The sequence below is a fragment of the Arachis duranensis genome, chromosome 1 (assembly GCF_000817695.3).
Source record: "Arachis duranensis cultivar V14167 chromosome 1, aradu.V14167.gnm2.J7QH, whole genome shotgun sequence".
Lineage (NCBI taxonomy): Eukaryota > Viridiplantae > Streptophyta > Magnoliopsida > Fabales > Fabaceae > Arachis > Arachis duranensis.
The window spans coordinates 18,222,263-18,236,256 of record NC_029772.3 but is presented as its reverse complement, the minus strand read 5'-3'; the positions used below and the strand labels follow the sequence as shown (position 1 = coordinate 18,236,256).

General features: G+C 36.1%; 1 protein-coding gene and 1 non-coding gene across 2 annotated transcripts; one reads left to right on the top strand and one right to left on the bottom strand.

The window, feature by feature from the left end:
• The first annotated feature begins 1,530 nt into the window (after nt 1-1,530).
• Nucleotides 1,531-13,576, top strand: LOC110274956 (uncharacterized). The gene is made up of 8 exons (XM_052261854.1): nt 1,531-1,659; nt 1,887-2,263; nt 2,533-2,652; nt 12,295-12,453; nt 12,854-12,965; nt 13,053-13,136; nt 13,224-13,352; nt 13,436-13,576. The coding sequence occupies exons 1-8, from the start codon at nt 1,531-1,533 to the stop codon at nt 13,574-13,576; spliced, it is 1,251 nt and encodes a 416-aa protein (XP_052117814.1).
• On the bottom strand, nt 6,630-6,737 carry LOC127742846 (small nucleolar RNA R71). The gene has a single exon (XR_008004223.1). It is a non-coding gene; the product is annotated as a small nucleolar RNA R71 (small nucleolar RNA).
• Nucleotides 13,577-13,994: the final 418 nt, after the last annotated feature.

The following is a 13,994-nucleotide window of genomic DNA, read 5'->3' as shown; positions in this document are numbered from 1 at the left end:
CGTATGAATAAAAAAAATACAATAAAAATATAATATCAGAATACTAAAACAATAATATTAGAATACTAAAAATATAATATAAAAAATATTTATCATATAAATAAAAAATATAATAAAAATATAAAAATCAAAATATAAAAGAAAGTACTAAAAATAATAAAAAATTAAAATATTTATATTGGAAATGATTAAAATAAATCTAGAAAATTTTGATGAAAAAAAGAATTTGGAACCAAGAATATACACAAAGAACTATTGTAAAAGTTATATGGTTACTTGCATTCTTTTTATAGAAGAAAATAAAAGGTAGAATTGGTAGAAATGAAATAAATTTTTCACCTAATTTCTCAACGGTAATTAACCTTCTCCAACGTGAACGCAGAAGCTTGAATTTTTTTGTTTCACGTGAACTTTGGGTTCAGAGTTTTAAAAAGTTACTAAACATAAAAATGGGACGTTCAAGACACTCAAACGGACTTCTCTCTTTCTCAATGTGAACTCTAAACACACCTATAGTTGAAGACTTTTCCGGTATAAATCACTAAACTTCTTCTACGATTTATATACATTGCTATATACACAGAAATTCCTACCACAATTTTTTCACAAAATTCTTCACACACAAACCGTAGAACCTGTGAGATCCCATCAACGATTTATATAGTTTTGTGAAAAGTTACATTTTCATATTCAAACTGCAAAAGTTATATTTTTGTAATTTTAGAGTCCAAATATTTTATTTTAGTATTTTGCTCCAAAAAATATTGTGTTTCTATCTATTTCGTATTCTAAATACGAAAACCAACACTATTTATATGCTACACTGCCACTTGATTTCTATTATTAACCTTTTTCGATTGAAGATTTCTTTATGCCAAAGGGCAGATAGTCTTCACATAACTATTACTATAATATATTGTATTGTTCCATCGATTATATGGTCCTTACTCTTTAGGAAAATAATGTCATGTAGTGTAGTGCTATCTAAGTTGACCAGGCTAAAGCTAGCTTATGTATCATGTATCACTACAAGAAAAAGCGTTTTTTTAGATGCCAAAAATCGACGGCCATTTTTGCTGTCAATAATTTTCGACGGCTTACTGTCGATATTAATAAAAAAATAATTAAAAATGAAATATTAAAATCGACAGCCAGGTTGTTGATATTGTTATAAAGCATTAATTTTTTTTCTATTATAGTCACATTATCGACGCACTTGAGGTTGAAAATACTTTTAATTTAAAATCGATATACATAGTGTCTATTTTGTTATTTAAAATATCAACAAAATTTTCGTCGATAAATTTAAACGGTTTAGATCATTTTCTAAAATGAAATCAACGGTATAAATTTAATGTATAAAATAGACGCTATGAATGTTGCTTTTTTTAAATAAAAATTGACAAATGTGTCGTCGATTTTTATAACTACAAACACATATACCCGCGTCCCCCTCCCGTGTCTAAAGTGTAGAAATACAATTCTTCTAATTTCCCTCGTTCAACCCCAAATTCACACCATTCTTCGCTTATGTCGTCACTCCGTCACGGTTGTGCCGCCGTCGCTCCTCCTGCTCACGCCGCCGTTGCACTCTGTTGCTGCCGTGCCGTTGTCACTCCTTATAGTCGCACCACCGTCGCTCCTCGTGCTCCCGCCGCCGTAAGATGTAAATCATTTGGAGTTTCAATTGACAAGATCAAATAATTTTCTCTTTATTGAAGAAACTTGAAAAGTTCTGTGATTGGTTGGAGTTGAAATTGATGTATTGATTGTGTTAAATTTTCTCTTTATAAGGAATGATTTACAGAAACTGCTGAATTTTGAATCGAATTCTTCAATGTGATCAAATTCGTTGAAATACGTATTTGAATTTGTGGAATGCGTAGGTGATAAGCAAGAGGAAGATAATGGGAACGTCGCTGGTTTCGAACGTGAAGCGCGAGGTTTCGATCATGAGCAAGCTCAACCACCCGAACATCGTGAAGCTGCACGAGGTGCTGGCAACAAAGACCAAGATCTATTTTGTATTGGAGTTCGTTAAAGGCGGTGAGTTATTTGCTAAGGTTTCGAAAGGGAGGTTCAGCGAGGATCTCGCCCGCAAGTATTTCCAGCAGCTTATCTCCGCCGTAGGGTACTGCCACTCGCGCGGCGTTTTCCACCGTGATTTGAAGTCGAAAAATCTCTTGCTTGATGAGAATGGGAATCTCAAGGTCTCCAATTTTGGACTCAGTGCCGTCAAAGACCAGGTCAGCCCCAAAATATTGTAATTTGCATTAACAACATCATTTTGTTCTTTTTGATTTGTTAAATTGTTGGAGAATTTGATTTTTCACAAGCAATTTGAACAAAAAAATTTATGTCAAAATTCTTCCTGTAATGAAATGTTAGAGCTCAAATTAGAGTTCAGGGTAATTAATGTGATAGATGGTGGATTTTAGAGTCCTGTGTTTAGGGTAATCAATGGTGCTGGAGGATTGCTTCTAAATTTATGAATTTAATTAATTTGTTACAAAATTAAATGGTTTGTTGAAGAAAAAGTTTATTTGTCCCATCATGGTTTGGATTTGTGGTTGCAATTCTAGCTGCAGCAAAATTTGCAGTTGATGCTGCTGTAATTGTTGTAAATGGCTACAAAATTGTAACATCAATGCCGTAATCTTGGTTGTAGAGTTTGAAATCATGGCTTGCACATTAATTTAGTAATTTATATTGAGGATAATGTATGGGAACAATAATAATGGCTGGTTAAATTAAGATGCCTAGAGTCACAAACTCACAATGCTAATAAACAAAAGATTACATGTAAATGTGTCATAAGAATTAAGATACTGATAAGCGGATAATTTATACGCTTTTTGGCATTGTTTTTAGGTAGTTTTTAGTATGATTTAGTTAGTTTTTAGTATATTTTTATTAGTTTTTAAGAAAAATTCACATTTTTGTACTTTACTATGAGTTTGTGTATTTTTCTATGATTTTAGATATTTTCTGGCTGAAATTGAGGAACCTGAGCAAAAATCTGATTCAGAGGCTGACAAAGGACTGCAGATGTTGTTGGATTCTGACCTCCCTTCACTTGAAATAGAATTTTTGGAGCTACAGACGTTCAAATGGCGCGCTCTCAACTGCGTTAGAAAGTAGACATCCAGGGCTTTCCAGCAATATATAATAGTCCATACTTTGCCCGATTTTAGATGACACAAACTAGCGTTTAACGCCAGCTTTCTGCCCTATTCTAGTGTCAAACGCTAGAAACAAGTTGCAAAGCAGAGTCAAACGCCAGAAACAAGTTACAAACTAGCGTTCAACTCCAAGAAAGACCTCTACATGTGAAAGCATCAATGCTCAGCCCAAACACACACCAAGTGGGTCCGGAAGTGGATTTCTGCATCATTTACCTATTTTTGTAAACCTAGTAACTAGTTTAGTATAAATAGAACTTTTTACTATTGTATTGGGGTCTATTTCCCTATTTTCAAATTCATATGTCATTTGGGGAGGCTGGCAATTAGGCCATGCCTAGACCTTGTTCTTATATATTTTCAACGGTGGAGTTTCTACACACCATAGATTAAGGTGTGGAGCTCTTCTGTTCCTCGAGTATTAATGCAAAGTACTACTATTTTCTATTCAATTCATACTTATTCTTATTCTAAGATATTCATTCACACACAAGAACATGACGAATGTGATGATTATGTGACACTCATCACCATTCTCACTCATGAACGCGTGATTGACAACCACTTCCGTTCTACATGAAAACAAGCTTGAATGTGTATCTCTTGGATTCCTGGTCCATGCGTTTGATTGCCTCTCCTGACAATAGAGCCTTCAATTCCTTGCGATCAGAGTCTTCGTGGTATAAGCTAGAATCAATTAGCAGCATTCTTGAGATCCAGAAAGTCTAAACCTTGTCTGTGGTATTCCGAGTAGGATCTGGGATGGGATGACTGTGACGAGCTTCAAACTCGCGACTATAGGGCGTGGTGACAGACGCAAAAGGATAGTAAATCCTATTCCTACACGATCGAGAACCGACAGATATTAGCCCTACGTAACCCGTAGCTGGACCATTTTCACTAAGAGGATGGACGGTAGCCATTGATAATGGTGATCCCCCTACATACAACTTGCCATAGAAAGGAGTCAGAAGGATTGGATGAAGGCAGTAAGAAAGCGGAGATTCAAAAGGAATGAGGCATCTCCATACACTTATTTGAAATTCCCACCAATGAATTACATAAGTATCTCTATCTTTATTTTATGTTTATTTATATTTTAATTATCAAAACTCCATAACCATTTTAATCCGCCTGACTGAGATTTTACAAGGTGGCCATAGCTTGCTTCAAGCCGACAATCTCCGTGGGATCGACCCTTACTCACATAAGGTTTATTACTTGGACGACCCAGTGCACTTGCTAGTTAGTTGTGCAAAGTTGTGAAAAAGAGTGATATTACAATTGTGCGTACCAAGTTGTTGGTGCCATTGAGATCACAATTTCGTGCGCCAAGTTTTTGGCGCCGTTGCCGGAATTGTTCGAATTTGGACAACTGACGGTTCATCTTGTTGTTCAGATTAGGTAATTTTCTTCTTGTTTTAACCATTATTTTATTTTTCAAAAAGTTTACAAAAATCTTTCAAAAAATTTTTTCTTCTTTGTTTTCGGTTTTCCAATTTAATTTTTGAAAAAAAATACAAAAAAATTATAAAATCATAAAAACAAAAATATTTTGTGTTTCTTGTTTGAGTCTAGTGTCAATTTTTAAGTTTGGTGTCAATTGCATATTTTTAAAATTTGTGCATTTTTCGAAAACTCATGCATGTGTTCTTCATGATCTTCAAGTTGTTCTTGGTAAGTCTTCTTGTTTGATCTTTCATTTTTATTGTTTTGTGTCTTTTCTTGTTTCTCATATGCATTCTTGAATTCTTAGAGTCTAAACATTAAAACTTTCTAAGTTTGGTGTCTTGCATGTTTTTCTTTCCTTGAAAATTTTTCAAAAATAAATCTTGATGTTCATCTTGATCTTCAAAGTGTTCTTGGTGTTCATCTTGACATTCATAGTGTTCTTGCATGCATCATTGGTTTTGATCCAAAATTTTCATGTTTTGAGTCATATTTGTGTTTTTCTCTCTCCTCATTAAAAATTCAAAAATAAAAAAATATCTTTCCCTTATTTATCTCATAAATTTTCGAAATCTTTGGGTTGACTTAGTCAAAATTTTTTAAAATAAGTTGTTTCTTGTTAGTCAAGTCAAGATTTCAATTTCAAAATCCTATCTTTTCAAAATCTTTTTCAAAAATCAAATCTTTTTCATTTTTTTATTTTCGAAAATTTTTTAAATGTATTTTCAAAATCTTTTTCTTAATTTTATTTCATAATTTTTGAAAACTTTACTAACAATTAATGTGATTGATTCAAAATTTGAAGTTTGTTACTTTCTTGTTAAGAAATATTCAATCTTTAATTTCTAGAATCATATCTTTTAGTTTCTTGTTAGTCAAGTAATCAATTTTAATTTTAAAAATAATATCTTTTTCAAAAATTGCTTTTCAATCATATCTTTTTATTCATATCTTTTCAAAATCATATCTTTTCAATCATATCTTTTTCAAATAATATCTTTTTCAAACTTTAATTTCAAAATCTTTTCTAACTTCTTATCTTTTCAAAATTGATTTTCAAATCTTTTTCAACTAACTAATTGACTTTTTATTTGTTTTAAAATTCTTATCTTTTTCGAAAACCACCTTCCCCTTTTTCAAAAATCTTTTTATTTAACTAATTGTTTTAAATTTTAATTTTATTCTTTTTTTTCTCCTAATTTTCGAAACTAACATCATAAATAAAATAAAAATAAAAATATTTCTCCTCTCTCTTCTTTTAATATTCGAATTCTCTCTCTGTCTCTTATCTCCTTCTATTTATTTATTTATCTACTAACACTTCACTACTACTCATGATTCGAACCCTCTTCTGTTCTCTCTCTGTGTTCAAATTTTTCTTCTTCTATTCTTTTCTTCTTCTACTCACATAAGGAATCTCTATATTGTGACATAGAGGATTCTTCTTCTTTTCTATTCTCTTCTTTATCATATGAGTAGGAGTAAGGACAAGGACATTCTTGTTGAAACAAACCCTGAACCTGAAAGGACTCTGAAGAAGAAGCTAAGAGAAGCTAAAGCACAACAATCCAGAGAAAACCTTACAGAGAATCTAAAAAAAGAAAGAGAGATGGCCGAACCCAACAATGCAAGGAAGATGCTTGGTGACTTTATTGCACCAAATTCCAACTTACATGGAAGAAGCATCTCAATCCCTGCCATTGGAGCAAAGAATTTTGAGTTAAAGCCTCAATTAGTTTCTCTGATGCAACAGAATTGCAAGTTTTATGGACTTTCATCAGAAGATCCTTTTTAGTTCTTAATTGAATTCTTGCAGATCTGTGATACTGTTAAGACCAATGGGTTGATCCCGAGGTCTACAGGCTTATGCTTTTTCCTTTTGCTGTAAGAGACAGAGCTAGAGTATGGTTGGACTCTCAACCTAGAGATAGCCTGAACTCTTGGGATAAGCTGGTCATGGCTTTCTTAGCCAAGTTCTTTCCTCCTCAAAAGCTTAGCAAGCTTAGAGTGGATGTTCAAACCTTCAGACAGAAAGAAGATGAATCCCTCTATGAAGCTTGGGAGAGATACAAGCAACTGACCAAAAAGTGTCCTTCTGACATGCTTTCAGAATTGACCATCCTGGATATATTCTATGATGGTCTGTTTGAATTGTCTAAAATGTCAATGGACCATTCTGCAGGTGGATCTATTCACCTAAAGAAAATGCCTGTAGAAGCTCAGGAAATCATTGACATGGTTGCAAATAACCAGTTCATGTACACCTCTGAGAGGAATCCTGTGAATAATGGGATGCCTCAGAGGAAAGGAGTTCTTGAAATTGTTGCTCTAAATGCCATATTGGCTCAGAACAAAATACTGACTCAGCAAGTCAATATGATTTCTCAGAGTTTGAATGGATGGCAAAATGCATCCAACAGTACTAAAGAAGCATCTTCTGAAGAATAAGCTTATGATCCTGAGAACCCTGCAATGGCAGAGGTGAATTACATGGGTGAAGCATATGGAAACACCTATAATCTCTCATGGAGAAATCATCCAAATTTCTCATGGAAGGATCAACAAAATCCTCAACAAGGCTTTAATAATGGTGGAAGAAATATGTTTAGCAATAGCAAGCCTTTTCCATCATCTTCTCAGCAACAGACAGAGAATTCTGAGCAGAATCCCTCTAACTTAGCAAACATAGTCTCTGATCTATCTAAGGCCACTCTAAGTTTAATGAATGAAACAAGGTCTTCCATTAGAAATTTGGAGGCACAAGTGGACCAGCTGAGTAAAACAGTCACTAAAACTCCTCCTAGTACTCTCCCAAGCAATACAGAAGAGAACCCAAAAAGAGAGTGCAAGGCCATAACCTTACTTAGTGTGGCCGAATGCACAGAGGAGGAGGAGGACGTGAATCCCAGTGAGAAAGACCTCTTGGGATGTCCTCTGGACAAAAAGGAGTTTCCAATTGGGGAACCTAAGGAATCTGAGGCTCACCTAGAGACCATAGAGATTCCATTGAGCATCCTTTTACCATTCATGAGCTCTGATGACTATTCATCTTCTGAAGAAGATAAAGACATTGTTGAAGGGCAAGTTGCCCAGTATATAGGAGCAATTATGAAGCTAAATGCCAAGCTATTTGGTAATGAGACTTGGGAGGATGAGCCTCCATTGCTCATTAATGATCTGATTACCTGGATTCAGCACACTTTACCTCAAAAGAAATAGGATCCTGGTAAATTCCTAATTCCCTGTACCATAGGCACTATGACCTTTGAGAAGGCTCTATGTGACCTGGGATCAGGCATAAACTTAATGCCACTCTCTATAATGGAGAAACTGGAAATGTTTGAGGTACAGGCTGCCAAATTCTCATTAGAGATGGCAGACAAATCCATGAAAAAGGCTTATGAACAGGTAGAGGACGTGCTAGTAAAGGTCAAAGGCCTTTACATCCCTGCTGATTTCATAATCCTAGACATTGGGAAGGATGAGGATGAATCCATCATCCTTGGAAGACCCTTCCTAGCCGCAGTAAAAGCTGTGATTGATGTTGACAGAGGAGAGTTGGTCCTTCAACTGAATGAGAACTACCTTGTGTTTAAAACTCAAGGATCTCCCTCTGTAACCATGGAGAGGAAGCAAGAAAAGCTTCTCTCACTGCAGAGTCAACCAAAGTCTCCATAGTCAAACTCTAAGTTTGGTGTTAACCAAACTCTAAGTTTGGTGTTGAACCCCCACATTCAAACTCTAAGTTTGGTGTTGGAAGCTCCCAACAATGCTCTGAACATCTGTGAGGCTCCATGAGAGCTCACTGTCAAGCTATTGACATTAAAGAAGCGTTTATTGGGAGGCAACCCAATTTTTATTTATCTATGTATTTTCCTTTTTTTAGGTTGATGATCATGTGGAGTCACAAAAATAACTGCACAAATTCAAGAAAAATAAAAAAATAGCATTAAAAATAGTACACCCTGGAGGAGGAACTTACTGGCGTTTAAATGCCAGTAAGGGTAGCAGAATGGGCGTTTAACGCCCAGTCTGGCACCATTCTGGGCATTAAACGCCAGAAACAAGCACCAGATTGGCGTTAAATGCCAGAAAGAAGCAACAATCTGGCATTAAATGGCAGAAACTGGTTGCAGCCTGGCGTTTAACGCCAGGAAAGGAATAAAAGCTGGCGTTTAACGCCAGAAACAAGCAGCAGTCTGGTGTTAAATGCCAGGATTGCATTGTAAGGGCGTTTACACGCCTAATAGGAGCAGGGATGATACATCCTTGACCCCTCAGGATCTGTGGACCCCACAGGATCCCCACCTACCCCACCTCTCTCTCTATCTCCATCCATCTTCTCTATTTTCTTCTTCTTCTTTCCCTTCTTTCTTTCTTTCTTTCTTCTTCTTCTTCCACCTCCGAGTCAGGGAAGATGGAAAGATTCATCTCAAAGGTCCATTAAGACTACTTCTATGAAGTTGTGCCCAAGAAAAAGGTGATCCCTATGCAATTCAGCTGGAATTGTCATAGAGGAAGACATCCTCATTAAAGAGGACAAGCCCATCACTAAGAAAAGGATGGAGAAAACAAGAGAGCCCACTCATGGACCTCAACAAGAGCATGAGGAATTCTCTCATCAAGAAATCCCTGAGATGCCTCAAGGGATACATTTTCCTCCACACAACTATTGGGAGCAACTAAGGATAGAAGCACCAAAATCACTAGGGAGGAGCAACAAAGGCAAGGAAGAGACATTGAGGAGCTCAAGCACTCCATAGGATTTTCAAGAGGAAGACGCCACCCTCACTAAGGTGGACTCATTCCTTAATCTCCTTGTCTATTTATTTTTCTATTTTCGGTTTTTAAGCTTCATGTTTGGGTATGTTTTGTGTCTTTATTTCATGATCATTAGTGTCTAGTGTCTATGTCTTAAAGCTATGAATAATTCCATGAATTCTTCACCTCTCTTAAATGAAAAATGTGCTTAATTACAAAAGAACAAGAAGTACTTGGATTTCAAATTTTATCTTGAAATTAGTTTAATTATTTTGATGTGGTAGCAATACTTTTTGTTTTCTGAATGAATGCTTGAACAATGCATATTTTTTATAGTGAAGTTTATGAATGTTAAAATTTTTGGCTCTTGAAATAATGATGAACAAAGAGAAAATGTTATTGATAATCTGAAAAATCATGAAATTGATTCTTGAAGCAAGAAAAAGCAGTGAATAAGAAAGCTTGCGGAAAAAAAAGTGGTGAAAATTAAAAGAAAAAGAAAGAAAAAGAAAAAACAAGCAGAAAAAGCCAATAGCCCTTAAAACCAAAAGGCAAGGGTAAAAAGGATCCAAGGCTTTGAGCATTAATGGATAGGAGGGCCCAAGGAAATAAAATCCAGGCCTAAGCGGCTAAATCAAGCTGTCCCTAACCATGTGATTGTGTCATGAAGGTCCAAGTGAAAAGCTTGAGACTGAGTGGTTAAAGTCGTGATTCAAAGTAAAAGAGGTGCTTAAGAACTCTGGACACCTCTAACTGGAGACTTTAGCAAAGCTGAGTCACAATCTGAAAAGGTTCACCTAGTTATGTGTCTGTGGCATTTATGTATCCGATGGTAATACTGGAAAACAAAGTGCTTAGGGTCACGACCAAGACTCATAAAATAACTGTGTTCAAGAATCAACATACTTAACTAGGAGAATCAATAACAGTATCTAAAATTCTGAGTTTCTATAGATGCCAATCATTCTGAATTTCAAAGGATAAAGTGAGATGCCAAAACTGTTCAGAAGCAAAAAACTACAAGTCCCGCTCATCTAATTAGAACTAAGTTTCATTGATACTATGGGATTCATTGTATATTCTCTTCTTTTTATCCTATTTTGTTTTCAGTTGCTTGGGGACAAGCAACAATTTAAGTTTGGTGTTGTGATGAGTGGATAATTTATACGCTTTTTGGCATTGTTTTTAGGTAGTTTTTAGTATGATTCAGTTAGTTTTTAGTATATTTTTATTAGTTTTTAAGAAAAATTTACATTTCTGTACTTTACTATGAGTTTGTGTGTTTTTATGTGATTTTAGGTATTTTCTGGCTGAAATTGAGGGACCTGAGCAAAAATCTGATTCAGAGACTGACAAAGGACTGCAGATGTTGTTGGATTCTGACTTCCCTACGCTCGAAATGGAATTTTGGAGCTACAGAAGTCCAAATGGCGCGCTCTCAACTACGTTGGAAAGTAGACATCCAGGACTTTCCAGCAATATATAATAGTCCATATTTTGTCCGAGTTTAGACGATGCAAACTGGCGTTTAACGCCAGTTTTCTGCCCTATTCTGGCGTCAAATGCCAGAAACAAGTTACAAAGCAGAGTCAAACGCCAGAAATAATTTACAAACTGGCGTTCAACTCCAAGGAAGACCTCTACATGTGAAAGCTTCGATGCTCAGCCCAAGCACACACCAAGTGGGCCCGAAAGTTAATTTTTGCATCATTTACCTATTTCTATAACCCTAGTAACTAGTTTAGTATAAATAAAACTTTTTACTATTGTACTGGGGTCTTTTTCCCTATTTTCGAATCCATATGTCATTTGGGGAGGCTATCCATTCAGTCATGCCTAGACCTTGTTCTTATGTATTTTCAACGGTGGAGTTTCTACACACCATAGATTAAGGTGTGGAGCTCTGCTGTTCCTCGAGTATTAATGCAAAGTACTACTGTTTTCTATTCAATTCATGCTTATTCTTATTCTAAGATATTCATTCGCACACACGAACATGACGAATGTGATGATTATGTGACACTCATCACCATTCTCACTCATGAATGCGTGATTGACAACCACTTTCGTTTTACATGAAAATAAGCTTGAATGTGTATCTCTTAGATTCCTGGTCCATGCGTTTGATTGCCTCTCCTGACAACAAAGCCTTCAATTCCTTGCGATCAAAGTTTTTGTGGTATAAGCTAGAATCAGATGGCAGCATTCTTGAGATTCGGAAAGTCTAAGCCTTATCTGTGGTATTCCGAGTAGGATCTGGGATGGGATGACTGTGATGAGCTTCAAACTCATGACTGTAGGGCGTTGTGACAGACGCAAAATGATAGTAAATCCTATTCCTACACGATCGAAAACCGATAGATGATTAGCCCTATGTAACCCGTAGCTGGACCATTTTCACTAAGAGGATGGACGGTAGCCATTGACAACGGTGATCCCCCTACATACAGCTTGCCATAGAAAGGAGTCAGAAGGATTGGATGAAGGCAGTAGGAAAGCGGAGATTCAAAAGAAATGAGGCATCTCCATACACTTATCTGAAATTCCCACCAATGAATTACATAAGTATCTCTATCTTTATTTTATGTTTATTTATATTTTAATTATCAAAACTCCATAACCATTTTAATCTGCCTGACTGAGATTTACAAGGTGACCATAGCTTGCTTCAAGCCGACAATCTCCGTGGAATCGACCCTTACTCACGTAAGGTTTATTACTTGGACGACCCAGTGCACTTGCTGGTTAGTTGTGCGAAGTTGTGAAAAAGAGTGATATTACAATTGTGCGTACCAAGTTATTGGCGCCATTGAGATCACAATTTCGTGCACCAGATACTGAGATACAAAGAAAAATATTAGCAAATAGCTATTCATGATTTTGAAGGTGATCAAACTTACAGTGAGAAGCCAGGACATGATTTTGCTTTGAATGCAACCTATGATGATGTGAATGCTTCAAGCTATGATGCTCTAGTCATTCTTGGAGGTTGTGCACCTGAGTATTTGGCACTGAATAAATCTATCATTGCATTAGTGAAGCATTTTATTGAAAGCAAGAAGTCAGTTGCATCCATCTGCCATGGCCAACAGATTTTAGTTGATGCAGATGTGCTCAAGGTACTCTTAGATCATGTTTGATATATTTCACATTTGTTTCTCAACGAGCACTGAAGTTGAGTTGTGTAGGTGAAATGAGTGCAGTGTCTACTTTGATTTTATTCTTAAATTAGTATGATGTAAACTGTTCATATTAATTTGTTGATGCTTTAAACACAATAAAATTTGGGACATTTTCCTCTTTCTAGTTTCTAGTCTTCGGTTTTTGTTTCTCATGGTGAGGTTGGGTTATACTGAGTAATTCTCTGTTAAAACAAAAAAGAGAATTTCTCAAGAAGACCCTGTTCTGAATAAATGAATTGGTTAATTAAAAGTTGCTAATACCGTGTACCGTGTTTGTAGATGCATACCATATAGATATAAGATTGAGGAGAAAACTTGGTTGGGCAATTTAAATGAATTTGAAGTTCTGGTTATTAGTTCTCAGAAAGGCAAAGGAATGCTATTCCCAAAGGTACAGTGCACCCTAACTGTTATTAATTTATTTTTTATTACTCAATAATCCAAATGTTAATTATTTGTGTGGTTTTCAAAATGCCAGGGAGGGTGGGAACTTGATGAATCCAAAAAGGAGGAAGCTTTGCGAGAGACTATAGAGGAAGTTGGGGTGCGAGGCATTGTTGGGGTAAGCATAATCCTTAGCCTTTGCTTTTTGACTTTTTCTTTCTTTCTTACACCTTTGTAGTACTAAGTCAAAGTTTGTGTATTGTAGGGTAAATTGGGAAAACGGAGCTTCAAGAGCAAAACCCATGATACCTTCTATGAAGGGTACATGTTCCCACTTCTTGTTGAAGAGCAACTTGAGTTCTGGCCAGAGCAGAACGTCCGTCAAAGAACATGGGTAAGTACTTGTGCAATCAATTGAATTGAATGTTTCAATTATTAATGTTTGAAGCTTTCTGATTTAGGGGACTGCTATTGTAGATGAGCGTATCTGAAGCAAGAGAAGTTTGTCAACACTGGTGGATGAAGGAAGCACTAGACAGACTTGTAAACCGTCTCACGGGTCAAAAACTACTTGGTCGTGAAACAAAACAAGTCACAAGAAGTTTGTTTAATAGTTAATATGTAAAACCCGGTTAATTAACGGCTAATTAATCTATAAATGAGAATTTATTCTAGAAAGCCCAAAATGTGATTTTTATGGCTAAATGTGATAGAGGAGATTGAGACGAGAATTTCGATACCAATTTTATAGAATTCGGACCAAGATTGGACCGAACGGGCCAAACTGGGCCAACCGGACCCAAAGTGGGCCCTTGGCCCAACTAAACTAAACCAAAACCCTAATTTTCAGCACTCTCTCTCCTCATTAACCACACACACACGCTGAAAAAGAGAGGAAAGGGGGGAAGAACACTCTCTCAAGTTCTTTCTCTCACTTGATCTTCAAACCACCATAACTTTTGATCTAGAGTTCCGATTGCCGCACCGTTTGTGGCCACGAGTTCACTGCGGAGAGCTCTACAAAACCCATACAACC